The sequence below is a fragment of the Tursiops truncatus genome, chromosome 20 (assembly GCF_011762595.2).
Source record: "Tursiops truncatus isolate mTurTru1 chromosome 20, mTurTru1.mat.Y, whole genome shotgun sequence".
In the NCBI taxonomy this organism is placed as follows: Eukaryota; Metazoa; Chordata; class Mammalia; order Artiodactyla; family Delphinidae; genus Tursiops; species Tursiops truncatus.
The window spans coordinates 51038592-51065249 of NC_047053.1; the positions used below are offsets into that span (position 1 = coordinate 51038592).

At 59.9% G+C, this 26658-nt stretch overlaps 2 protein-coding genes across 19 annotated transcripts in view; one reads left to right on the forward strand and one right to left on the reverse strand.

Annotated features, from left to right (window-relative positions):
• The first annotated feature begins 178 nt into the window (after positions 1-178).
• UNC13D (unc-13 homolog D) lies at positions 179-26330 on the forward strand. 11 transcript variants are annotated; one of them, XM_073798253.1, is made up of 33 exons: positions 181-452; positions 570-732; positions 1482-1517; positions 1755-1862; positions 1937-2020; positions 2110-2176; positions 2401-2581; positions 2980-3024; positions 3160-3228; positions 3387-3456; positions 3612-3749; positions 3831-3923; positions 3998-4101; positions 5336-5453; positions 5560-5684; positions 5825-5915; positions 5989-6045; positions 6132-6229; positions 6335-6386; positions 6472-6602; positions 6690-6810; positions 7150-7293; positions 7473-7571; positions 7680-7886; positions 8067-8135; positions 9169-9248; positions 12106-12211; positions 12289-12360; positions 12900-12983; positions 13079-13199; positions 13413-13536; positions 13999-14195; positions 20799-26330. In XM_073798253.1, exons 1-33 carry the CDS (start codon positions 271-273, stop codon positions 20939-20941), a joined length of 3579 nt encoding a protein of 1192 aa, XP_073654354.1. In that variant the 5' UTR covers positions 181-270; the 3' UTR covers positions 20942-26330. The 11 variants fall into 11 exon arrangements, with proteins under 11 accessions (XP_073654362.1, XP_073654354.1, XP_073654356.1 ...); XM_073798255.1 differs by having other exon boundaries at positions 3645-3749; XM_073798254.1 differs by having other exon boundaries at positions 1961-2020.
• UNK (unk zinc finger) overlaps positions 16678-26658 on the reverse strand; it is a 33864-nt gene continuing 23883 nt past the window's right edge. For 6 of the 8 annotated variants that reach the window (XM_033846679.2, XM_033846677.2, XM_073798263.1 and 3 more), the window contains 9 exons: positions 25413-25555; positions 24802-25002; positions 24163-24228; positions 23525-23699; positions 22531-22632; positions 22175-22363; positions 19842-20023; positions 18966-19223; positions 16678-18147 (listed from right to left, as the gene is read on the reverse strand). In XM_033846679.2, coding sequence (XP_033702570.1) covers positions 17992-18147; positions 18966-19223; positions 19842-20023; positions 22175-22363; positions 22531-22632; positions 23525-23699; positions 24163-24228; positions 24802-25002; positions 25413-25555 — 1472 coding nt within the window. In that variant the 3' untranslated portion in view covers positions 16678-17991. The remainder of the gene's footprint in view (positions 18148-18965; positions 19224-19841; positions 20024-22174; positions 22364-22530; positions 22633-23524; positions 23700-24162; positions 24229-24801; positions 25003-25412; positions 25556-26658) is intronic. The other 2 variants (XM_073798264.1, XM_033846678.2) reach the window with 2 other exon arrangements.

A 26658-nucleotide genomic window follows, 5' to 3' on the forward strand; every position in this document is an offset into this window, starting at 1 on the left:
CCATCCTTATGGGGGCCAGGGCCGTGGGGCTATCCCTGCCCCGCGCAGCCTGGCCCTGTCACCTCGGTGGAATGTCACCTGGGGAGCAGAGCAGGCTGAGCGGTTGGCTGACGGCTGGGGAGGTGCCTCTCCGGAGCCTCCACCCTGTGCCCTGCCCACCCCTACTCCAGGTCTGCGGCCGGTTCAGGGAGACCTGAGGTTGAGAACCCCACCGGCCAGGGGAGCGTCCCCCGTCACCTGCATGCAGCAGGCCCGCTGCCCCCTGCCCTCATGCCCGCTGCCCACGGCGCTGGACCCTCCCCAGGGCCCCTGTGGGAAGGGGGGGTGGGGCGGACCCGCCCACCTGGTCTACCTCTGCCTCCAGCCCAGCTGAGTTCCTCCCAGGAACCCAGCCAGTGGGAGGGAGGAAGGAAGGTGCAGGGGCCTGGGAGCCGTGGCCCCCCAACCCCAAGGTGGTGAAACCCCGACCTGACCCTCCCGTGACCTGCCCTTCCTTCCCTTTCCCCTGGCACCGGGTGGCAGCCCTGGGCTCTTTGCATAACCCTGTGGCTTCCCTATCTTCACCCGAGGCAGCGGCACCACAGGCGGAGGGGAAGGGCAGGGCTGGCCACCATGGCGACGCTCTTCTCGCAGACCCAGCGGCGCCCTCCCCTTTTGCGCCAGGCCATCAAGATAAGACGCCGCCGTAGAGTCAGAGATCTGCCGGAGGTCCTGCCCCACAGGGCTCAGGAGGTAGGAGGGACCTCAGTGGGGAGAAGAGCAGGCCTGGGTGGGGCTCTGCCCCCTCTGGGTGCGGGGTCCCCCCTCTTGTGGGCTGCGGCTGAGGATGTGTGCCCCTCTCCTGCCCACCCCAGCCTCTGGCAGAGCCTTTGGGGTCTGCAGAAGAGGGTCTGCCATGTGTTCTCTGGGCCAGCCTGGGCCTCAGGTCTGGGATCTGAGCCTTTCGGTGGCCCCTCCCTCTCGCGCCCCAACCCCAGCCATCCGCTGCTCCTCCAGTCCCAAAGACACCCGCTCCACTAGGCAGGGAGTGTCCGCTAGGGGCTGGGCCTTCGGGGGCCAGCTGAGCAGCCCCCAGGCCTGCTTGGCATGAGCCCCCAGTCTCCCACCTCTGCTGCTGGGCCTCACTTCCGCCGCCGGGGTGCGGAGCGGAGCCGCCCGATAAGCAGCGCTGTTTCCTCTGGGGAAGGAAGGGAGGTTGGGGGAGGTTGAGGCCACGGGTGCCTGCTGGCGCAGCTGAGCTGGCACGGCTGAGCGCCAATGGACCCGAGCCACGGCGGGCCAGGGGATGAGGAAGGTGGCCCGGGTGCCGGACCCCCGGGAGCCCTGCTGTGGGAACAGGTGTGCGGCACTGGTGGGGCTGGAGGCCAGGTGCTGGGGCCCCCTCAGCCCTCGGGCTGGGCCTGCTCTGTGAGGAGCCGTTCCCGCGTCCGAGCCCTGGTCCAGGCCTCTGGGACACCTTGTCTTTCCACCTCGCTCCCCAGATCGAGCCAACATCCCACCACTTGTCCCCTGAGGAGGTAAGAATCGGAGTGTTTCCGGGGCGCAGAGGGGTGCTGGGAAGCAGCCCTGCATCCTCCCAGACACCCCCCTAGGCTGCTGGCCGAGGCTGGGTCTCAACCCCCTCCCCTCCGCTGCGCGTGTGGACGCCTGGTCCCCACCTTGGGCATGTGCCGTGAGTGCCAGGGGTGGCTGGTGGGGCTCAGACCTTGTGGTGGGTGGACGGGGGTTCCCAAGGTGACCCTGCTGTGTCTCAGCGGGCCCTGCTCTACGAGGAAGCTCTCTACACGGTCCTGTACCGCCTGGGTCAGCCCGAGCCCACCCATGTCGGGGAGTCCGCTGAGCTGCTGCGATACCTGCAGGAGGTGAGGCCAGCCCCCACTCCACCTGCCTCCCTGCAGCCTGGCCGTGTCCCCCCACTCCCACCCCGTGCCCCAAGCTTCCCACACTCCTACACCACCAGGCCTTCCGTATGGAGCCCCAGGAGCACGAGCAGATGCTGCGGCAGGTCCAGGAGCTCGAGGTAAGCCTGCCAGGGCTGTCCTGAGCAAACACGGGGGCTGGGAAGCCCAGCTCCCTCTGGGACTCAGGCCCCACCACTTGTCGCTCCAGAAACCAATATTCTGTCTGAAGGCCACGGTGAAACAAGCCAAGGGCATTCTGGGCAAGGATGTCAGTGGTGAGTAGGCCATGGGGGGCCCTGAGGGCCTTCCTGGCTCCTTCCTCTCCCCATCACAGCCTGTCCCAGAGCTTGTGATGCAAGTTCCCATCTCCCAAACATCCCCTGGGGCTCACTTTGGTGCTGCTGGCCCCTTGTCCTTGGAGCCTGGGATGGAGAGGGGTAGGGGGGCGTTAAGGACTCTCCCTGGGAGCCTAGCCAACACCCCTCCCCTTCCTCCCCAGGGTTCAGTGACCCCTACTGCCTGCTGGGCATCGAGCAGGGGGTGGGTGTGCCGGGGGACAGCCCTGGACTCCAGTGGCGGCAGAAGGCCGTGGTGAGGCACACCATCCCGGACGAGCAGATCCACCGCACCCAGGTCATCACCCAGACACTCAACCCCGCCTGGGACGAGACCTTCATCCTGTACGTGGCCCTGCCCCCGTTCCTACCCGCTCTGGGCCAGCAGCACTTCCTGGCTCGGGGGAGGAGCTTGGTTTGACTGGAGGAGGAGCCTGCTCCCGAGGCAGCAAGACTGACAGGAGGCCAAGCAGGACACAGCAGTGGCTTAAATGCCACGTGCTGGTGGGCGGCGGAGGGTCAGGCACATCTGGGTTGATCTGGGGCGTAGCCTGAAGCCTTACTTTAAAGGAGAGAGAGATGCCGTTGGGAGGGGAGGAGGGTTTGCAGGGAGGGACTAAGACTTGGCAGTGGGTGATACTGGGTGGCAGTTTTGGGGGGCAGGCTCGGGGCTGAGGGAGCCTGTGGCCTGGCCAGGGGTCTATCCCTCCAAGACCCTCAGCCATGCTCTTTTCTCACTACAGGGAGTTTGAGGACATAAGCAATGCCAGCTTTCGTCTGGACATGTGGTGAGGAGCATGTCCCCCCCCCCCGCCATGTAGGGGTTGGGAAGAGAAGGGGGCCTGGAGGTGAGGGTGGCAGAAAGGGGTTGGGGGCTCCCAGGACACCCTCTCCGCCTCCTGCTCAGACCTCTGCCCCACCAGGGACATGGACACCGTGGAGTCCGTCAGACAGAAGCTCGGGGAGCTCACAGATCTGCACGGGCTGCGAAGGTGAGGGCCGTGGGTTTCCCGGGGAAGGAGTCGGGGCTCCTGCTGCCCTGCCTCCACATGCATACTGGTTGTTGGGTGGCTGCAGGTAGGGAGCAGATTCCAGCCTGACCCGGTCAGGCTCCTAGTCCCTCTCCCTCACGGCACCCTGCCTGGAACAGGATCTTTAAGGAGGTCCGGAAGGACAAAGGCCAGGATGACTTTCTGGGGAACGTGGTTCTGAGACTACAGGTGAGTGGAGTGGGGAAAGGTTCCCGGGAGAGAGGCAGAGAGGGGGTGACGAGGGGATCAAGGGAGGGATTCCAGGTCTGCACCAAGCGGAGCCTGGGGTCTGCCTCCCATCACCTCCCCTGACCCCGACCGGGTGAGGCTCCTGCGGCTCACAGGTGTGGGCATCCCCTGCCCGCCCGGCCTGCCAGGATCTGCGCTGCCGGGAGGATCAGTGGTACCCTCTAGAGCCTTGCACGGAGACCTACCCGGACCGTGGTCAGTGTCACCTCCAGTTCCAGTTCATTCACAAGCGGGTAGGTGGCCCGGCTGGGTGGGGAGGAGGGGTGCACTGGGCGTGGGGTCCTCTGCTCACGGCCGTGCCGGCCCCCCTGCAGAGAGCCACCATGGCCAGCCGCTCACAGCCCAGCTACAGAGTGCATCTCCACCTGCTGCAGCAGCTCGTGTCCCACGAGGTCACCCAGCACCAGGTACTGCCCTCCCAGGGGTGGGCAGGGCCAGGGTCTGCGTGTCAGGTCCTGACACCCTCCACCTGTCCCCTCAGGCGGGCAGCACCTCCTGGAATGGGTTGCTGAGCCCCCAGGCTGCCACCGTCCTCTTCCTCCACTCCACGCAGAAGGACCTGTCCGACTTCCACCAGTCCATGGCGTGAGTGCCCTTCCGAGCCCGAGTGCCCGAGGGCCGTCTGCGCCACACCACCCGCTCCCTCCCTGCGTGCCCTCCTGCAGGCTGACAGCCCGAAGTCTAACCCTCAGGAGATTTCTGTTTGGGGCCCAAATTGTATTTTAAGTTTTGAGTCAGTTGCTGACTTTTAAAACTCTGGAGGTTTGCTGTGCAGATTCACATCACCAGTTTCCCGTGAAAGCTTCGTGCTGGAATTGCAGGGCTGTCGCTTTGCTGGGCTGCAGGTGGTCAGAGCAGAGTAGCGTGCCCTCCCCCATCCATCACAGTTGCCATCTGGGCGCTTCGTCCCCTGACACCACCTGAGTCCTTCTGGGCAGTTGAGTTTGCCACCCCGGGCCCAGACCCCAGGGCCATTGAACAGATCTGTGCGCTGATGCTCCTGGATCCGTGTTGAGGGCCTGTCACCTCCCCTGAGCCTTTTTAGATTACGGGAATGCCAGGAAGGACACACAGGAGTTTGTAGATTTTTCCATGCACGAGAGGAGTAGGGGCACAGCCCGGGTGCTGCCAGGAGGAGGACTGAGAGTGGGAGCTGACACTGGCATTCAGTAGGGGGTCAGAAGGAGGCTGGCGGAGAAGGGCAGCTTCTAGGACCAGGGGCAGGTGTGTATTCCTGGATGGCTGTGGGGAATGCAGGTGAGGCTGGAGACTGGAGCAGGCACGGAGGGTGAGGGCCTCACTTGCCTGCAGGGCCTCAGCAGGGAGTGCGGCGCTGTATCCCCGCCTGGCAGAGGCCTGTCCCTGGGCTGCTCTTCTGCCCCAGCCTCCTTCGCCCTCCCTCTTGTCTCAGTTCGGTCACCTCTGTGAAGTCTCCCCTCGACTCTCTGAAGGGATGCTCTAGCTGAAGTTTTACATGTACTTGAAGGCTCGAGTCTCCAAATCTGATTTCTCAAAAGAAGCAAGAAGTCCTGAATTTTAAAATCACAAATATTCTAATTTAAGAGATGGACAATTCATTTACATGTTTGAAAAGCACTAATGGGAACAAAAGCAATTCTGTGGGTTACCTTCAGCCACAGGTTTTCAGCCTCTGCGGGTCGATGGGGATCCCCAGGAGGCTTTGGGGTGGGGGTGGGGTGGGGATAACGCCGCGCCACCTGCCCCTACCCCACCCCCACCCCCTCCAGGCCAGGCCAGGTGAGCTGTGGGAAGGAACGTGCCCCACTTGGCCAGGCTGAGGGCTTCCTGTCTGCCGCAGGCAGTGGCTGGCCTACAGCCGTCTCTACCAGAGCCTGGAGTTCCCCAGCAGCTGCCTCCTGTACCCCATCACCAGCATCGAGTACCAGTGGATCCAGGGCCGGCTCAAGGCAGAGCAGGTGGGCTGGGGCGGGGCGAGGGGTGTTGGGCAGGCAGGGCTCAGGGAGCGGCTCCCCGGGCCCCATGAAGCAGCCCCCGCCTCACAGCACCGTCCTGGCCCTGCAGCTGGAGGAGCTGGCCGCCTCATTCAGCTCCCTGCTGGCCTATGGCCTCTCCCTCATCCGGAGGTTCCGCTCTGTCTTCCCCCTCTCCGTCTCCGACTCCCCAGCCCGGCTGCAGTCTCTCCTCAGGTCAGTGGTTACCCCCCCGCTTCAGTGGAGTCGGGGACGGGGAACAGCTGGGGCACCTCTGGGGTGGGGAAGCCTGCCGGCGGAATGAGTGGGGGCTACGGGGCAACGGGCATCTTGCACACGGCTCTCTCTCCCCACAGGGTCCTGGTACAGATGTGCAAGATGAAAGCCTTTGGAGAACTGTGCCCCGAAAGAGGCCCCCTGCCCCGCCTGGTGACCGAGGCACTGCAGGTATGGTGCCCACCCTGTAGGTGCAGTGCCTGGGCCCAGCAGCCCTCCCTGCTCACTGTCTCTCTGCCCACAGACTGGCACCACTGAATGGTTCCACCTGAAGCAGCAGCACCATCAGCCCATGGTGCAGGTGAGGGGGCTCGGGTGAGGAGGTGGGTGGTGGGACAGGATGCTTGCCCCTCAGAGCCCTGCCTGGCTCACCTCTGCCCCTGCCAGGGCATGCTGGAGGAGGGCAAGGCCTTACTGAACCTGGTACAAGACATCATTGGCGACCTGCACCAGTGCCAGCGCACCTGGAGCAAGATCTTCCATAAGTGAGCAGGCGGCCGGGCCGGGAGGCAGTGCAGCAGGGGCTCAGAATGGGGACCAGAGGGACCCCGCTGTGTGCCGCCAGGTCACACCTGCTGCCTTTCCTCCAGTGTCCTCAAGATCGACCTCTTCTCCATGGCTTTCCTGGAGCTGCAATGGCTGGTGAGCCCCACCCACCGCCCGCCCCACCCACCCACGCCCTCTGCCCTGGCTCTGGAGCTCCGCCCACCACGCCTTCCCTTCGCAGGTGGCCAAGAGGGTGCAGGACCACATTGCTGTGGTGAGCGGTGCCGTGACCCCGGAGATGGGCGAAAGTCTGTTCCAGCTCTACATCAGCCTGAAGGAGCTCTACCAGCTGGGCCCGGTCCTCTCGGAGAGGTGGGCAGCAGACTGGCTGCAGGGAGAGGAGGGCCCGAAGCCCGCAATGGCCCCGGCTTTCCCCAGGCTGACCCTGGCTCTCCCCAGGGATGGCGTCCTGGCCCTGGAAGGCTTCCACCACTGGTTCCAGCCGGCCGTCCCCTCCTGGCTGCAGAAGACGTACAGCGTGGCCCTGGAGCGGGTGCAGCGCGCTGTGCAGATGGACGAGGTGGGGTTGGGGCCTGGACTAGGGGCAGAGTCCCACATTTCGGGGTGTGGCTTGCAGCTCTGCCAACCGTGTGGCACGTGCGGAAGCGGTTAACCAGCTTTGAGCGGTGCTCTCGAGGCCAGCTGAGTGCAAAACCCTGCCTCCTGTTATATTGGGTGGGGGGGACTTGGCCTGGGGGGTCTGGGCAGAGCCCTGCTTGTTCGCCTTGCAGCCCCCGGCCCAGCTCTGGGCTTGCTGTGGCTCTAGGAGCCCTGGATGCTTGCAAGTGCAAGGGGGGAGGGAGAGCATGGATTTGGCCAGCCTTGAGCCCTCCTTTCTACACACTCCCCCGTCTCCTAGCTGGTGCCCCTGGGTGAACTGACCAAGCACAGCACATCGGCTGTGGACCTGTCCACCTGCTTTGCCCAGATCAGCCACACTGCCCAGCAGCTGGACTGGCCTGACCCAGAGGAGGCCTTCATGATCACCGTCAAGTTTGTGGAGGTGCAGCCTCGTTCCCACCCCACGATTTCTCCCCAGTTCTCATCCTAGCAGCCTCCAAAAGCCTATGTCCTAAATCCCCCAAGTCACTGAAATTCCTTTGCCTCCCCCCCCCCCCGCCCCCCGCATCTGCCTCTCCTCGGCACTCCCCACCCCCATTGATCACGCCCTCCTCACCCCAGGACACCTGTCGGCTGGCCCTGGTGTACTGCAGCCTTATAAAGGCCCGGGCCCGTGAGCTCTCTGCCGGCCAGAAGGACCAGGGCCAGGCAGCCAACATGGTAAGGGCCAGAGCTGCGGGCTGAGGCTGGGCCGGGGTAGGGGTGGAGCCTGCCAGTCCTGGCACCATTCAGGAAGCTCGGCATCCCCGTGCCCACGCTCGCCTGCAGCTGTGCGTGGTGGTGAACGACATGGAGCAGCTGCGGCTGGTGATCGGAAAGCTGCCCACCCAGCTGGCATGGGAGGCGCTGGAGCAGCGGGTAGGGGCCGTGCTGGAGCAGGGGCAGCTGCAGAACACGCTGCATGCCCAGCTGCAGGGCGCCCTGGCTGGGCTGGGCCATGAGATCCGCACTGGCGTCCGCACCTTGGCCGAGCAGGTAATTTGTTTGACCCACAGTGACCCCACCCCACCCATCCTCAGCCTGAAGTACCCTCCAGCAGGACTTGGGCCAATGTCCAGCCCCCTTCCCTTCCTGAACCTAAACTCAGGTCCCAAGCAACCTCTCCTGACCCCCGACTCACACCCTGGCCTCCCTCCTACCGTTTTGTGTCTCCAGCTGGAGGTGGGCATTGCCAAGCACATCCAGAAACTCGTGGGCCTCAAGGAATCCGTCCTGCCTGAGGATGTGAGTGGCCCTCCCTGCGTGCTGACCTTTGCCAGCAATGTGGGTCAGGGATTGCAAAGGGGCTTAGGGTGGGCAAGGGGCTGAAGGCCATGGGGTGTCAGAGATAAGTCCCCCAGACTTGGGCAAGAAATGTTCCCTCCTGGCCTCGGTTTCCCCCTTAGATGCTAAGAGGGTGGGGTTGGGTCATTCCACCGGCTATCCCAGCACTGACAGTCAATGTGGGAGCTGCAGTGGGGGAGGCTTTAGACCTTGCAGCCAAACAGCCCCGGGCATGACTCCTTCTTAGCTGCCTGCTAGCAGAGCTGTTCTATTTATATAGGTCAGCTGACCTCAGGCTCGTCATCTGTCAGCGGGGATAATAATTACACCTGTGCTTGCTTGGGAGCATGCTACTCATTAATTCATCAACTATTTAAGCACCCACTTTGTCCCAGGTATTGATTTAGGCACTGGGGATATATATCAATGAACAGTGTGACAAAAATCCCTGCCTTCCTAGAGTTTTCATTCTAGTAGAGGAGGTGAAAAAAGAGCTAAGTAGATAACTATAGCTACGGCTGTTATTAGAACTATACATATATGCGTGTGTGTGTAAACATATATATATGTATACACACACATATCATATGTTAGTTAATGATAACCCCTCAAGAGAAAAATAAAGCACACAAGGGAATGGAAAGGGTCAGAGGACTGTGTTTTTAGATAGTGGCCAGAGGAGGCCTTACTTGGAGGGTGACAGCTGAGTCAAGACCTAAAGGAAGGAAGAGAAGGAGCCGCGAGGATTTCTATGGGAGAGAACAGCATGGGCAAAGGCCCTGAGGCAGGACCAGGTCTGGCAGGTTCAGGGCTATAGAAAAGGCTATACTGTCTCCAGTGTGGCTGGAGCCGACTGTGGTCAGGGGCTGGCTCTGCACACATTCCACAGATGCGCAGGAAAGCTCCTAGCCCCGTTTCCTCTCCGGGCCAGGGCAAAGGCATGGGGGTGGGACCAGAATGGGCCAGAACCAGATGTGCTGCCTCCCCTCCCCAGGCCGTTCTGCCCCTGATGAAGTTCCTGGAGGTGGAGCTCTGCTACATGAACACCAACTTGGTGCAGGAGAACTTCAACAGGTCTGCAGCAGCCGCCTGCCCTGTGGCGCCCCATCACCTCCACCTCTCCTCCCACCCGCCCCTCCTTCCCGGCCTCAGCATCCATCCTCAGGGGAGGATGCAACCAGACTCTCTTAAACGCTTGCTCCAAGGGTCAGGGCGCTCATGGCCGCACAATGCTATCCATTTCACCTTAGGCTGAGCTGAAACCTGTCTGTCCTTTCTCCCTTAGCCCTGGGCTGCGTCTTCGGGAGGCTGCAGCTCTGCCCTCCCTAACATTACAGGCAGCTGGTGTTCCAGGGGAACTTCTCGTTAGGGTCTCTCTCAAAACAGGGCCCAGCACACTGGGCAGCCGTGGGTAGAGGTCAAGGGCATGGGCTCTGGACGACCTGGATTCATACTCCAGTTTCACTGCTGCTTGGTGGGTGGCCTTGAGCAGATTACTCAAGTTTTCTGTGCAGATGGTCATAGTTCTGGCCTCTACTGAGGACTAAATGAGTCATGTGAAGTGCTGAGAGCAGTGCCTGCAGCAAAGGAAGTGGTTGATGACTGAGCTGCTGTGACGACGGTGACGGTGATGATGACACGTCCTCCACATGGGGCTGCTGGCCCCCAGAGTTCTGCTCCTGGTGGGGCAGCGGGGCTTCAGGAGCCCACCTTCTTTATTTCCTAGGCCCGAGAATGCCATTAGTTCAGCTCTAATCTTCACACAAAATAGAGTTTAATGTCTACTAAGACAGGGGCTTAACGTACCACTCACTGCCTCAGAACATTTAGAACAGTGTCTGTGCATAATGAACACTTAAGTATGGGGACTAAATTAACTACTTTTTTTTTTTTATTAATTTATTTAATTTATTTTTGGCTGCATTGGATCTTCGTTGCTGTGCGTAGGCTTTCTCTAGTTGCGGCGAGCGGGGGCTACTCTTCATTGCGGTGCGCGGGCTTCTCACTGCAGTGGCTTCTCTTGTTGCGGAGCATGGGCTCTAGGCGCCGGGCTTCAGTCATTGTGGCACGAGGGCTTAGTTGCTCTGTGGCATGTGGGATCTTCCTGGACCAGGGCTCGAACCCATGTCCCCTGCATTGGCAGGCAGATTCTTAAGCACTGCATCACCAGGGGGGAAGTCCCCAAATTAACTACTTTTAGTATGGACCACCCAATTTTTTTCTAAACTTTAAAAAATTTTTAGACCTCCCCCATTCTTTTTTTCTTTTTTTTTTGGCCACACTGCACAGCTTACAGGATCTTGGTTCCCCAACCAGGGATCGAACCCACGCCCCCTTGCAGTGGAAGCGTGGAGTCTTAACCACTGGACCACCAGGGAAATCCCTAGACCTCCTCCATTCTTTCATTTTTTTAAATATTTATTTTTATTTACTTATTTATTTATTTATTTATCTTGGCTGTGCCAGGTCTTCATTGCAGCATGCGGGCTTCTTAGTTGCGGTATGTGAACTTCTTAGTTGTGGCATGCGGACTCTTGGCTGCAGCACACGTGAGGGATCTTAGTTCCCCAACCAGGGATCGAACCTGGGCCCCCTGCACTGGGAGCACGGAGTCCTACCCACTGGACCTGGACCACCAGGGAAGTCCCATCCCCCCATTCATTTTTTTTTTTTTTTAATTTATCTTTGGCTGAGTTGGGTCTCCGTTGCTGCGCACAGGCTTTCTCTAGTTGCGGCAAGCGGGGGCTACTCTTCATTGCAGTGTGCGGGTTTTTCATTGCAGTGGTTTCTTTGTTACAGAGCACAGGCTCTCGGCATGCGGGCTTCAGTAGTTGCGGCGTGTGGGCCTGGTAGTTGTGATGCACGGGCTTAGTTGCTCCGTGGCATGTGGGATCTTCCCGGACCAGGGATTGAACACGTGTCCCCTGCATTGGCAGGCGGATTCTTAACCACTGCACCACCAGGGAAGTCTCCTGCACCCCCATTCTTTTTTTTTTAAATTTATTTATTTATGGTTGTGTTGGGTATTCGTTGCTGCACGCGGGCTTTCTCTAGTGGCGGCAAGCGGGGGCTACTCTTCGTCGTGGTGCGAGGGCTTCAGTAGTTGCAGCACAAGGGCTCAGTAGTTGTGGCTCGTGGGCTCTAGAGCAGTCAAGGCCTCCTACCGCGCCTCCGAGCAGAGCACAGGCTCTAGGTGCACGGGCTTCAGTAGTTGCAGCACAAGGGCTCAGTAGTTGTGGCTCGTGGGCTCTAGAGCACAGGCTCAGTAGTTATGGCGCACAGGCTTAGTTGCTCCGTGGCATGTGGTATCTTCCCGGACCAGGGCTCGAACCCATGTCCTGCATTGGCAGGTGGATTCTTAACCACTGCGCCACCGTGGAAGCGCCCCACCCCCGTTCTTAATTACACATTTTTTGTGCTTATCTGCCTGACTCTACTTTGACAAGTGAAATTTCAGTTATTTCAGTTGTTATTAGGATGGACTGTGGCTTGGTTGCTATTTTTTTCTCGCCGCAGGTAGTACATGCTTACCCATGCTGTGTGCTGAGATCCTATTCATTTTGGTCACTCCCATCTTGACTCATGATTCTGTCATTGGGGGACCACCCTTCTGCTCCTTTTTTGGTTGGGGTTTGTTAATCCTAGTGAGAAGGATCCTTCACTAGCTTCCGAGACATGTTGGATAGGACTAGGCCTGTCTGCCCCGCCCCCTGCCCTCCTTCCCTCAGCAGACCAGCCCTCCCTCCCTCCCCTGCCTGCAGCCTGGGCCCCAGTCCCACCAGTGAGGCAGGTGGAGGGTGGGGGTGGGAGGCACTGGCGAACGGGGGTGGGCCTGGGTCCCACGAGGCCTCTTCTTTCTCAAGAGCATCTCCGCTTCCTCCTCCTCTGTCCTCCTGTCCTGTGTCCGGCATCCCTCTGCACGGCACCCCAGCCTTCTGACCTTGCTGTGGACCCACACGCTCACGGTGCTGGCGGAGGTGGCCGCTTCCCAGCGGAGCTGCCCTCTGGCTTCTAGCAGGCTGAAGATCGCACTACAGGTAATAATACCAGTGACAACAATAAAATCCCTGGTGGGAGAGTGCCTGGGGGTCACCTCTGATGTCTCGCCCCCTAGAACCTGGAGGTCTGCTTCTACGCAGAGGGCTGTGGCCTGCCGCCCGAGGCGCTGCACACGGCCACCTTCCAGGTAGGGGCCTTTTGGTTAGCTGTTGGTGTGGGGAGCCTGCCTTCCTGTGCTCACCTGTGTCCAGGACCAGCTACGTGATTTACAGGGCCCAGCACAAAATGAAAATGTGGGCCCCTTTAAAAAAACATAATTGACGGCGCCTCCCTGGCGGTCCAGTGGTTAAGACTCCGCGCTTCCAATGCAGGGGGAGCAGGTTCCATCCCTGGTCCGGGAACTAAGATCCTACATGCTTCGTGGCACAGCAAAAACCAAAACCAAACAAACGCCCCCCCCCCCCCACCAAACCAACAAAAAACCCCTCCACGTGTGAAGTTCTTCTAAACACGGTTGGGGCGGGGGCGGCTTTGAGACACACCTGTGGAGCCCACCCTGTCGGTGCCTCTGGCTGTTGCCAGGGCAACCCTGCCTGTGGTCCCCCAGCGCCCAGTGCTTTCCACTTCACGTTGTCGTCTCCCGTTGGCTGCAAGCTTCTGAAGGGCAGCACTGGGCTGCGACTGTGTGACAGTTCAAGTGACTCCTCAGCTGTGCCCCATCCCCAGGCTCTGCAGAGGGACCTGGAGCTGCAGGCGGCCTCCAGCCGGGAACTCATCCAGAAGTACTTTTGCAGCCGCATCCAGCAGCAGGTGAGTCTCCCTCCTCCGCCGCGCTCCCTGCGCGCCTGGAGCCCCGCCTCGCCCGCTCAGCCCCTGCTGACGCTGCCCCTGCGCCCCGCCCCCAGGCAGAGACCACCTACGAGGAGCTCGGGGCCGTCACAGTCAAGGCCTCCTACCGCGCCTCCGAGCAGAAACTGCGCGTGGAGCTGCTCAGCGCCTCCAGCCTGCTGCCCCTGGACTCCAATGGTGAGTGGAGGCTGCCCCAGCCACTCTCCGTGTCCCCACTCTGGTCCCCCGAGTTCCCGGGGGCTCTGCTCGTCCAGCCTGAGCACTGGGTGCATTTCTGCTGGATTACCAGGAGGGGGCAGTGCTGCTGAGCGGGGCACAGCTGCTGGCGTGGGCACCGGCGGCGGGGCTGGGATATCCTCGGCCAACGTCCCCTCCCCGGCCACTTGCCAGGCTCCAGCGACCCCTTTGTCCAGCTGACCTTGGAGCCCAGGCACGAGTTCCCTGAGCTGGCCCCCCGAGAGAGCCAAAAGCACAAGAAGGAACTTCACCCACTGTTTGATGAGACCTTTGAATTGTGAGTGGTCCCACTAGCCCTGGACCCGCCTCAGGCCTGCTCCTCCCAGCTGAGGCGGGCCGAGGGGCTCCCCTCAGAGGACTGGGTTTGAGTCCCAGGGAGGGAGCACTTGGGACAAGTGTTTGCTGGCGCAGGCCTCAAACCTGCTCCCCTACAGGTGGAGTGAGGCTGCTGGGGAGACTCTCCCAGTCTGAGTCCAGTGTTAGAGGCTTGCTTTCAGGGAAGGGTGCTGCCCCTGAGGTCCTCTGTTCCACCAGTCAGGTGGGCCTGGGTACACAGGGGCCCCTGGTTTAAAACATCGGCCCACAGTCAGAGCAGGCACCATGGCGTGTGGCCCAAGGTACACCAGGCTCAGAGCTCTCAACCCTAATCCCACGCGTCTGGGCGAGCCCGCGTCGGGGGCTGTGTGGCCACGGCAGCACGTGGGGCAGGCAGCTGAGCCCGGCTCTGCCCCCCGCCCAGCCTGGTGCCTGCTGAGCCGTGCCAGAAGGATGGGGCGTGCCTTCTGCTCACGGTGCTGGATCACGACACGCTGGGGGCTGATGACCTTGAAGGGGAGGCCTTCCTGCCGCTGTGCTCGGTGCCGGGCCTGACGGGGACTGTGGAGCCCGGCGACGTGCCTCAGACCCGCCTGCCCCTCACCTACCCTGCACCCAACGGTAGGCCTGAGCCCTGTGAGTGTGGGCCCTGGCCCAGCACTGGGGATACAGGGGAGGGGCAGCCGTGAAAGGCTCAGGGGCCCCCAGAGGCCGAGTTGGGGTCAGAGGAAAGCCTCCTTGGAGGTGGAAGCCTGTGGAGCCAGCCTGGGGGCTTGTGTTGCTGAGATCTCGCGCCTGGTCAAGGACCAGTGAAGGTTAAGTTAGGCCAAGTGTGTGCGACTCTCTCTGGTGGGATAAGGTCACCAACAAGTTTGCCTGGGGAGAGGGCCCATTTCTGTGCCCAGGGGGCACGTTCTTGCAGGGCAGTCCCCAAGCTTGATAAGAGGGCTAGGTCTTGTGTTTGAGCGCTCACCATGGGTCAGTTCTAAGCACTGGACATATGTTAACCCTCAGTCCTTACAACCACTCAGTGAGTCAGGTGTTATCGCTACTCTCCGAATGAGTAAACTGAGGCACGAATTGGTGGACTGGCCCAAGGTTCTTGTATGGAAAGGAAGAGTCGCCACCTGAGGCACGTCAGCCTCTCGCGCCGCAGGTGCGCCCCGCTGCCCAGGCGTGGCAAATGCGTTTCCTGCCTCATCTGTCAGGCTGTCTTGCGAGCTTGGCTGGTGTGGGCCCATGGCTAATTTCTGGAGAATGGGGCAGTGCTGCAGCCCCTGCCACTCCCCGAGTCTGACCCCCAAATGCCTCTCTTTGCAGGGGATCCAATCCTGCAGCTGTTAGAGAGCCGGAAGGGGGACCGCGAGGCCCAGGTGTTTGTGCGGCTGCGGCGGCAGCGAGCCAAGCAGGCCTCCCAGCACGCCCCGTGGCCAGGGCGGCAGTAGCGGGGCTTGGGTCCCTGGGAGGCCTGTGTTCCCCCCACCACAGCGCAGCCCTCCCACCTGGCCTAACACTCCAGGAGGGCCCTGCAGGTCGGGGGAGCCCCAGTGTGCGGGGTCCCGCTGCCAGAGCCGGGGCCCACAGTGATGGGGGCCCCATTCGCAGTATTTATACCCCCTCCTTCCTCCCCTCAGCCCCAGCCTCAGCATTCTCTGCCAAGTCCAGCCCCTGGGGGAGCGGAGACAGCTGTCTGCACCCCTTACCCCTGCTCCCCTCGTAGGGAAAAGCTGCTCTGGCAGAGGAGGGGCTCAGCCCTTCCTCTCCTGGCAGGCCTGTTCCAGCCACTGAAGTGGGGGGCCAGGTGCCTTGGGCCCTATTCTTCAGCAGCCATAATGAAGGGAGCCTGGGTCCTCTCCTGCGGGAGCTGCCAGCACCCAGGCTAAGGAGCCTAGAGCCAGGGACCTCTGGCTCTGAAGGGGTGAGAACTGGTGGGCAGTGGGGCTGGCACAGTTTGGCTATCTGTGTCTGCTGAGGACCGCTCCTCCTTGGGACAGTACCTAGAAATTTTCTTAGCAAAAATAAAAAAATTAACAATACATCGTCCTCTTACTAAACATACTGTTGGCCTGCAGCGGGGCCTAGGTTACAGCCAAGCCATCACAAACCCCTCCTCAGCCCTCAGGAGAGCCTGGGCTGCCCCTGACTCTGGGCCCCAGCCCACCGCTCACTCCCCGTTACAGAGCAGCGGGGTAGGTGTGGAGGTAACTGACGCAGCAGCAAAAGCTTCGAACCAAACACCACCAGACGTATCAGGTTCTGTCGCCACTGCCCAACACAGGAGCCTGGCACTCATGGGGGAACCCCATGAGTGGGGGGGGGCCTCCCAGGGGTGCAGGCTGAGGCCGAGGGGCTGCTCTGAACAGCAGGGCTTAGAGGAATGGGGCCCCAGACCTGCCTGGGGGAGTGGCCCATATGCTGGGAGTCAGAGCCTGAGGCTCACTTCTCATTCCAGTGTGACTGTGGTTGAGTCACCTAACCTCTCTGAGCCTGCACAGGTATGATGAGTGGGGGGAGGTCAGATAAGACCATGTCGAAGGCTTCTTTCAGCGCTGCTCCTCTGAGACCCATACAGAAAGCCCACAAGGTGTGTGTTTTCCCACCCACCTAACAGGCCAGCTAAGAGCAGGGGAGGGGAGGTGGCTGAAAGTCTCCCTCAGGGGGCAGGCCCTCGATGCTTTTATGAGCAGGTACTGTCTGTTCCTCTGAGAAGCTAGTAGGGGCCTTGTTGTCTTTTGGAAAACATTAAGTATACCAGTTGCATCTGACGATAGAGCTCTGAAGAGCCCTAGGGCCTGGGAGGTCTCTGGGTCCAGGGCTAATGGTCCCCATCCCATCAACCCCAGCAGGCCTGCGTCAGAACACTCAAGCTCTGTCTAGGAGCCTGGAGCAGCCTTTGGGCCTGGATGGGCCCAGAGTGCCTCAAGGCCTCTTCAGCTATCTAGCCACACCTCAGGGGTCAGGCACGAGCCTTTCCCATGGCTGAAACCTGGGCTGGGCTGGCTGAGGCCCTCCTTTAGGGCCCAACTCCCTCCTGGGTTGGGTTGGCAGAGGCCCTCCTTTAGGGCCCAACTGTCCCTCACCCCGACATAAACAAGCTACCACCGCAAGTTCATATTTTATTTCCAATACGTTTGGAGCTTTGATTTTTGCGTTTTTGTAAAAAAGTTTTCACTTAATTCGTTGAAAGCCCTTTCGTGCTGAGCCCAAGGGGGCGCCTGGGCCGGGCCAGACCCTTTGCAGCCCTCTTGCTCCCACCCCAGACCCCCAGTACTGGGAGTGGGGTGGCTTCCCTCTGCCCACTCTGCCCTCCCACCCCCTGCTGCATCTCTCTGTACAGAACAATTTTAAAAATGGAAGCTAAGACACAATATACATCGGACAGGCACGCACACACATGCACACAGGCGTCTGCTCCAAACGGGCAGGACGTCAGCTGCACTCAGAGAGCACCAAGGAATGCATACGGAGCCCCTCCTGGGGAGGAGGGCGGGGCCTGAGCCCCACCTTGGTCCTCACAGTCCGCAGCTCCTCCCCACCTATTGCCCTGCTAGCTGCCAGAGGGAGGGGTGGACAGCACGGAGGGCTGTGCAGAGGGGAGACAGCTGAGGGCAGCTGGGGGGTGATGGAGAGGGCAGTGCCAGCCTGGTAGGTCGCCCTGGGGCCAGGGAGGCTGCTCTAGGAGCCCGGGGGTGGGGGGAGGACTGGGGTACACCCCCGGCCTCAGGTACCTGAGGGGTAAAAGGCCTGGGCTTTGCCCCTCGAGGAGCTGCAAGGGCCCAGGGTTGGGAGTGGGGCTGGCCCCACGGCTTTGGCCCGCCAGCCTGGACTAAACACGCGCTTGGTAACCCTAGAGCTCGGCGGGCTTGGATCCCCTGCGCTCAAGCCTCACAGCTGGGAACCAGGTCTGGGCCCAGGTCCTCCACACCCCTGGCTCTCGCCCTGGCCTGGGGAAGTGGGGTGAACAGGGCCTGCCCTGAAGGCTTGTCCCCTCCCCTTGGCCCCTTCTAGCTTTCCACCCTTCCCTGCTCAGGCCCCAGGAAGAAGTTAAAAATAGTTAGTTCCTACATAAAAAAAGAGGCTGAAACAGATTCCCTGCCAAAAGGCTGGTGGGAGAAGAGGGGCCTCTGTCTCTGCAGTGGGAAAGGTAGGGAGCGGGCAGAGGGAGGACTGCAAAATAGTTTTTTCTCTTAAAAAGTGCTTGGTGAGTCTGTTTAAAGTGTGTGTCTATATCCACGTATAGATATACACACAGACACTGTTCACACACTGGCCGCCCACGCACACCTACACACATACAGAAATGTATACATAATCATATACATACATACATACATACATACATACATACATACATATATATACTTTAAAAAGTCCTAGGGGAGAAGATCTGAGCCAGGCCGGGGCCAGGCCTGCAGGGTCACGACTGGAGGGCGTGGGCCCGGCCTGGCTGGCAGACGGGGCACTCACTGCCCTCGGCACAGAGCTCACACAGCACGGCGTGTTGGCACGGCAGCACCGCTCGGTTCTGCTCCTGACACTTAAGGCATTTCACCGACTGCATGTGGAACACGGCCTGTGGGGAAAGGGACATCACGGTCACCGGCCCAGCCCCATGTCGGACAAAGAGCTCCCCCAACTCTCACTGTAGCCCCTTGGGATGAAGAAACTCGACAGTGTGCTTACAGGCCCCAGCTGATAAGGAGGAGGGCAGGGTCAAGGGGCTGGCTGATCACCTCAAGGCGCCTCATCTCTGCTTTCAACTGCAAGGCCGAGTGGGGCTGAGTCGGAGCTGTGCGTGGGGGAGTGGGGAGGGCCAGGGCCGCTCTACAGCTCCAGCCGGACAGGCTTTCCCTCGCACAAAGGCTTCTGCCTCTTGTCTCGTTTGACCTTATAATGACCCTAGGTCCCCAGTGAGAACTGTGGGGTCTGGAGAGGGTAGTGACGGGCCCGAGGTGACACGGCTGCCCAACGAAGGGAAGTATACTCTTCCCACTGTGCCGCACTCCCCTGGGGACCCAGAAGGGCACCGAGGAATGCAGACAGGAGCCCTGGGGACTAACCATTCTGGAATGTCTGCTGGCGTGTGCAGAGCTCACAGGAAGAGAAACTTAGGGCCCAGGCGTACTAATGCAGCTCAGCTCAGTGCCTGCCCTCGAAAGTGCCAGGGGTGGGCCCTGGTGCCCATCTACCTCCAGGTTTCCCACCTCCCCAGTGAGTGACTTTCTATTCCGAGCTCCTCTCCAGCAGGCTGGCATTTTGTGTGAGCTCAGCGGGGACAGAGGCTCTTAGGAGGGTGGCCATCCCTGGAGCAGCAGGGACCCATCCGAGTCCAAGCACTGGCTGAGCCCACTGTACCTCCCCACCCTGTGCTCCCCAACCTCCTAAGCTGACCTTGTCCACTTGCTCCAAGTGAGCCCGCAGCTGCTTCTGGAGAGAGTAGAGGGTGGAGAGTGAGAGGGCTTCCAGGTCGGGGAAGGTGGGCAGGGCCTGCGGGTCGGGGGCCGAGTGCAGCCGCTCCAGCTCCTCCTGTAGTTTCTTCACCTGCACCTCCAGTGCATCTCGCTGCTCCCGGGCCAGCTCGCACTCAGCGCCTGCCGCGCTGGCCCGCTCCCCGGCCTCCTCTGCCTCCTTCTTCCAGGCATCACAAGCCTATGGGCCCAACACGCAGCACCTTGTCATGATGGCCCCCCTGCCCTTGCCCCCCACCCCGAGAGTGCATCTCTGGGAGCCCCTGTGGGCCACTGTGGCTGTGGGGCCTGCGGGGGAGCTGGGTCAGGTGTCTGGGAAGTGGGGCAGGGAGGAGGGCTGATGCTGCCTGCAGAGAGGAGAGCTTTCAGGACCTGCAAGAGACCCTCTGTGGGCAGGGAAAGGGGCTGAGCCCAGCACAGCAGGGGAGCACCAGGCAGAGCTGGCCAGCACCTCCAGGGGCAGCCATGCTGTGGCTGGACATAAGGCCCATCTCAGAACCTAGAACCCTGGAGCTAGAGCCCTGGAGAGTCAGGGCTTCTGGGCAGAAGCAAGCAGTGCTATGGGCCCAGACCAAATAAGCAGCTCACAGAGGGAATTCCAGGCCTGGGATACCAGCCACCCCAGGGTCCTGACCGGCAAGGCAAGTTTTTCCACAGGGGGAGAGAATAAGCCAAACGGAGTTTCTGCTCTGTTCCCCAGGACCCCTGGCCTCCCCCAGCCCCTGTGCCCACTCTGTGTAAGACGGGCTTGGGCTAGATGCCACAGGCCCCGGGAAAGGCGGGTGGGCGGGGCCAGTACCTGTCTTGCCTGCTTCCAGGACTCCTCCCACTGCTTGATGGTGCCGTTGGCTTCATCTAGCTCTTGCCGAAGCCGGGCCAGCTCGGCAGCCCCAGGCCCTGACAGGAAGGCAGGGGAAGTGCCCGGGGAGAAGCTTCCAGAGGCAAAATGCTCCCAGATGCTGCTATTCATCCCATTCAGACCTGCCCCAGGAAGGGGAGGAACATCAGAGCTCCGAAGAGCTTTGGGCTTGGGCCTGGCCCCCCGCCCTGTCCAGCCCTGCCTGGGGGCCTCCAGGGGCTGGCTGTGCAAGGCTCCAGCAATGTCAGGCTGGGGAATTTCACAGGGATGCGCAGGCGCCACCTGTTACTCATCAGCTGCTATTTAACTTCCGAGTCTCAGCATCCCCGTCTGTAAAGTGGGGCTCCCATCACTTGCCTCACGAGGTGATTCAGGGGACTTGGGAAGTGCTGTAGGGAGAGCAGTCTGGGAGTGTGGCAATTTGCAAGCCCAACTTCACTTTCAGCCTAGAGAAAGGGGCGCCTTCTTGCACCCTGATGTGAGGCCCAGGAGGAGATTCAGGAAAAAAGACTTGGGTCAAGAGCCTCAGATGATGGCAGAGCTGGAGCCGGAAGAGCACAGGGAGCCCTTGGTCCATCCCCCTTGTTTACAGTGAGGAAACGGACATGAAACATGGTGCCAGGAATCACAAAAACAGTTACATGGTAGAGCCAGGACACAGCCAGGGCGTCTGGCTCCAAAGGCCTACTCTTTGCAAACAGCTAAGCTGTGTGCTCATCCACCGCCCCCTTCACCCACTCATTCAGCAGATGTTTAACTAACACCACGTGCCCCTGCTCTGTGGCCCCCAGGACGGCCCCTGTCTTCTGAGGGAGACTCATATCCACCTCTGGCCTCATTCTGCCCACACATATCATTCTAATGACTTCTTTCTTGCTCCCTTTCCCACTAATCCAGCCAGGATGTTCTGGAACCAAACGGATTTAAGAGAGTCTGTCCTCCAAGCAACACAAGTGCACCTACATGACCAACGTCATCCTGTATGGAGATGTGAGGCTCTCAGCCCTGTCCTGGAGGCGAGAACTTGGGATCCCTGCTGAGGCAGCCCTGGCCAGGAGCAAGCTCCACCTGTGCTTCTCCTCCCGCCCGGGTGGCATTTCTGCTCGTGGAGAGGCGCCACTTCCTCGGGGAGCCCCACCCAGGTTAGGTCCCTCTATTATTCTGAATCGCAGCACCCAGCCTGTTGCCTCCACACAATAGTGCTGGTCTCTAAGTATGATGTAATGCCTGGGCGCCTCTGCCTCTCCCGAGAGACCGTGGCTCCACGCCAGCAGAGACTGCTGAGCTCACCTTGTATCCGTAACTATGTACAGAAGGAAGGAATGCGTGGCCAGTAATAGGGCTGCAGTCAAGATACCTCCAGAATACGGGCAAGCCGACAAACGTAACAGCAAGCACCTGAGCCGGCAGCATCGCCACCAGCGGTGAAGGTGCTGCACTCATCTTCAGAGACATGAGGGAAGGACCCAAAGCTGCTCAGAATGTCAAAGGGCAGCTCAGAGGCTCAGGCTCAGTGTGACCAGGATGGCCAGCACCCTCAGGGAGGGTGTTTCTGGTCTCCTTGAACAGCTGCTGGGGGAGGGGGAAGTAAGAGTAGCAGCTGCTGCTGAATGAGAGGCAGCAGGTTGGGCGTCTGCTGCTTTACGTCTGTTACTTCAGCAGACGTTCGCACTGGCCCCACGCACACACGCAGGTCTCCACCCACGCTTCTGGACCCTCTGCTCTGACGTGCCCTCCAGAGCCCCTGGTCCACACAGTTCTAACGCTGGGTTCAGCCAACAGCCTTTGGAGCTACAGCTGGGTCCGCTTGGTGTTTCTGCTGGACAGGGAGGCCGCCCCGCGCCACGGCCGAGCCTGTTCAGACCTCTCCCTTGGCCCCGAGGAGCTCTGGGTGACTAGGCAGAGCCGCCACACTGGCACGGAGAGCAGACCTAGACCCTGGCAACTCTGAGGCCACACTTCTCACCGTGCACTGGCCCGGGGCCTAGCACTTCACTCATGTTATTTCCTTTAAGCCTCACAACCACCACACGAGGTGGGTGCTGCCATCATACCCATTTCACAGAGGAAACTAAGACAGGAGGCGGAGCCACTTGTCCAGGTTCACACACCTCAGAGACTCGTGGAACCGGGGCCTGACTTGCCTCCGTGCCCAGAGCCCCTACTCTAACCTCCACTCTGCACTGCCTCTAGCCGTGGACAAAACGGCCAAAGGCACTTTCCAAAAGCCCAGATTCCTGCCCCAGGCCTTAGAGAGCCATACCCCCTCTTACCCAAAGATCCATGTGATGCTGACGTCCCCAAAAATGTGTTTTCTGACTGGCTCAGGTGGCCCTGGGGCTGCTGCAGGAAATGCGAGGAGAGGCTGACAGGAGGGGACGGGGATGCTGAGTGGAAGGAAGCAGAGCTGCTCAAGGAGCCAGGGATGTTCACGGGTGCGGAGCTCTGCAGCAAACTGCCGCCTGCAAGAGAGGCCCAGGAGCGTGGCCGAGTGAGGGGCGTGGCCGAGTGAGGGCCGGGCAAGCCACGCGGGGCCACACTGAGCAGGGCGTGGCTCGTCTGCCCACCCCCGGGCCAGGCTGGACCCCAGGGGCCCTCCCAAGCCATCCTGCCCACCCATGCCCAGTACCGATTGTGATGCTGCCTGGGTGGGGCACCGTGCTGTTATCGAAAGTCTTCTCTAGGGCAGCTACCCCAAACTCGTTCAGGTCCAGGTCATCCAGGGCAGACTCTAGAGACAGAGTGACTGGAGTGTGAGCCTCCCAGCCTCCCGAGGGCCCACACAGTCCCGAGGTTCCAGGCCTCACCTCCTGGGCCCACCTGCCCTTTACTGCCTCTACTCCTGTCCCTGCCTCATCTTCGAGCTCAGTCCCACTGGAGCTGCGCCCGCTCAAGCCTCTGCTTGTGCCTGGGCTGCCCCTCTGCCAACACCGATCCCCTAGCCAAGTCCCGCTCAGATGGCTCTCCTTTCAGAAGCCTTCTTCGATACACCCGGGGGAAATGAGTTCTAATCCAGCTGACAGAGGTCTTGTCCCCTGACGTTACAGCTTGTATGTCTCACCCCTGAGCTCACTGAGGGCAGGCAGGTCTCTGGACCCTCAGTGGCTAGTGTACAGTAGTTGCCCAACAAGTGTCCACTGCGCTCCGAGGAACTGGACTGGGAGGGCAGGAACAGCATGTCTTCATCTCTGTCACCCCAGTGCCTGCAGTAGGACCTAGCACAAAGTGGCACCCATAAATGACTGCTGGAAGAGAAGGGCAGTGGCTTCTGATGACCAGGAACTCTAAGGACAGCTGTGCAGGTTTTTCACAAGGATACCTAGCTGGGGTTGAATGACGTATGTCATGGAATGAGACTGCACAGACCCATGGGAAGAGGCATCTCTTTCTAATCTGCACAGAAGAGCAAACTGGAGGGCTAATTGGCTATAAAGGCTAGTCTTGGCCCTACACCTTGGGCTCATGTTCCATTTAGGTCAAAGGGCTCAGAATGCCCACCCTCTGACTCTCCCAAGACAGATGTCTAAAGTGACCAGTATGCTGGTTTGAGTCTCACTCCAGAGTCCTAGTATCTCCGACTCCAGACCTGCTCCTAGACTTAGCAACAGAAATGGCCCAATTACCTATGACCGACTCTACCGTGTCGCTGGTGGGGTAGAAGGGCAGAGCATTTGCATTCATGCCAGGAACACTGCTGGTGCCGGCGGGGCTAGGGGGAGTAGCTGCGAGGCTGGAGGTGATACTAGAAGAGATGCTTGAGGTCAGGGGGCTGCCCACAGGGAGGATGCCCAGCATATCCTGCAACGAGAGAGTGAAGAAGCGACATAGTGGGATGGCTGCCCACGGATGGGGGCTGGAGGCAGGGGCTGGCTAGGGCAGAAGGGAAGGGTGCATCCCAGCTCTCGCCTGGTTGCCCTCAACACCTTGTTGGGAGGCTGGAGTTGGACAGGTGTGGCTTGGAGGCTGCAGGGCCTACTCATCCCTAAAGTTCTGCAGTAGGGGAAGGGAGAAGCAAGTTCAGTGCAAGGACAGATGTTTAATATTTTTTTTAACTGGCTAATGAGTGAGTCCGGAGATGAGGGGCTCAAGGGCCTGACTCCCACCCTCTCTGAATTTGGGGCTGAGGCCCCGCCTTAATCCTGCCCTCAGTTTGTAGAGAAAGCAGTGCCCCGTGCTCCCCGAAGAAGCCTCCTGGGGTTCTGGGCCTGTCCTGTCCACAGCAGGTTCCAGAAGGGGAGAAAGGGGGCTGAGGGCTCTTTACCTGTTTGGGCTGAAGCAGAGGCTGCTCTTGACTCCTGGGCTCTAGTGAGTGGGGTTTTAACTTGGCCTGAGAGAAAAGTCAGGGAGCAGGAGATGAATGTGGTGCTAGGGAGGGACCCTGAGCCCATGAGTCCTCCTAAGCATCAACTTGCCATGGCTCACTGAGGGGGAAGGAGGCACCAGACACCTGTTGTACAGTCCCCCTTCACACACACGCACCCTCCTTCCCTACCCTGGGAACCCGGGGAGCTGCTCCTCTCCTCCCTGTGACTCCAAGTCACAGATAAGCCAGTTCCACACCCCTTGTCCTGCTCCCCAAGGCCCTGCTGCCCCATCAAGGCAGCACAGGGCAGGGCAAAGTCCGGACGTGGGGTCAGAAGACGGAATAGTAACCCTTTCCCCTCTATTAACTGGCTCTGACACTGGGTGAGGTGCTCAGCCGCTAACCTGCCTGTTTTCATCTGTAAAATGGGATGGCCTCACCCGCTCTGCTCAGTCTTGAAGAGGCTGGGAACAGGGGCTTCCTATCTCCCAGCCACACTCCCCATAGCTGGGCCAGGACAACCCTCCAGGTCTTCTCTTGCCGCATGCAGAAGGTTAGCCCATGCTAACCTCACTGGGCTGCCCCCTCATCTCTTACCTGGCATTTCAAAGTTTTCAGGTACTCAGCTCCCACCTGGTCTTCCCTCTCGAAGCCAGGAGCCTTCTTATAACTGCCAGGGGCGAGGCCGGACTCCCCAGGGAAGACAATGCCTTCCAGATTCGGGGGCTTCCTGATGGAGCCCGGTGGGGAGCCACAGAGGTTAGATGGGCTGCCGAGGCTGCTGTTTCTACAGAGGAGCTGCAGAGAAGGCAGAGAGTAGGCTGGTGGGCAAAATGCAGGCTGCGGCACGGCCCATTCTCCGTCCCTGCGTGGGAGGGAGACCCTTCATCAAGGGGCTGAGTTCCTTTTTAACTGGCCAGGGGGCAGCAACCACCACCCAGGACCCAGAACCCCATGTGGAAGCTGTGTGTTGGGGGGCAGACAGGCTTTGTCCCTTCTACTACCTGTGATCAGCCCTACCCAGGCTGATCGCAGGTCTCTGGGGACACCACTCCAGCCACTATCAGCTTTTGACAGAGAGAAGAACCCTGGGGCAGAAAGGGCAGCACCCTTGGGCAGAGGCCTCCTCCCCAAGCACAGGGCACGAGAGGCAGGCGTTGGCTCTGGGCAGGCATGGTACCCACCCCACCCCCTGGACAGGCACGTACAGCGCTGAGGTCAGGGGCATGCGGGCTGGAAGGGCTCACGGGCACCGAGTCTCCGGCAGCAGACGGCATGTACAAGACGGGACCTGGCTGGGTGGGGCTGGACACAGCTGAGGAAGGCTGCAGGTCGTCACTGAGGGGTGGCTCTGCAAGAGACAGGGGCAGGGTGTCAGCAGGCTCCTGAGCCAGCTCTGTCCCTCCAAAAATGCATCTGGGTCTCTTTTAAAGGAGCGCATGCATCGCCCTATGTATAAAGGGAAGGCTTCTGTTTCTATTAATATCACGTGCTGTGCACTTACTATGTGCCAGGCAATTTGTATTAATCGTAAATCTTCACAATGACTGGAAGACAGAAGTGATACCATGGTCTCCATTTTACAGATAAGGAAACTGAGGCTCAGAGAGGTAAGGTATATCTCCCAAGGGGGCTGAGCTAGGAAACAGAAGAGCTGGGATTTGAACCCCAATCCACACGCCTCCAAAGCTTGGGCCATTCATTGCTTCTCTGTGCTGCCTTGGCTGGGCCCACCTCTGAGCCACATGTGTGCTTCCCCCACCCTGGGGCCTCAGTTTATTTTTCACTCTAATCCCAGAGATAAGGCCTAAGGCTAGAAAGAGGTTAAGGACAAACAGAGTGGCCTGGGGTAGACACAGGTTGTAACTCAAACCCGTCTCTGAGACTGGCGGTGGTGGTCTGGAGCAGCACCGAACGGTACCGCAGCCCAGGACCACATGCAGCTGCTGAGCACCCGGAATGTGCCTAGTCTGGACTGGAATGTGCTGCAGCTATTCAAGTACACGCCAGCTTTCAAAGACTTGGTTTGAAAACAAAAAGGGAAAATATCTTGATTTTATGTTGACTGTATTTTAAATGATATTATTTTATGTTGGGTTAAATAAAAATATATTATTAAAAATTGACCTATTTCTTTTTCTTCTTTTTAGATGTGGTTACTAAAATATCTAAAATGACATAAGGGGGGTTGCATTAAATTTTGATTGGACAGCTCTGCTCTCAGCAGGGCAGAGTGCTGTGTTCAGTTAGTGATGTCTGCCATGGGTGGGGCACGGGGTGGCTGCTGGGATTTGCCTAGTTGGCTCGGGGAGGGTGCCTCACCCTGCCTGGGCCTGTGAGTGTGCAACCAGGGGCACAGTCCCTGCTGTCTCACGGCCTTGGAAGCTCCAGGGTTTTGAGACCAGTTCCAGAGAGGTGGGGCGGGGGGGTGGGGGAATGGAACTTCCAGGGGGG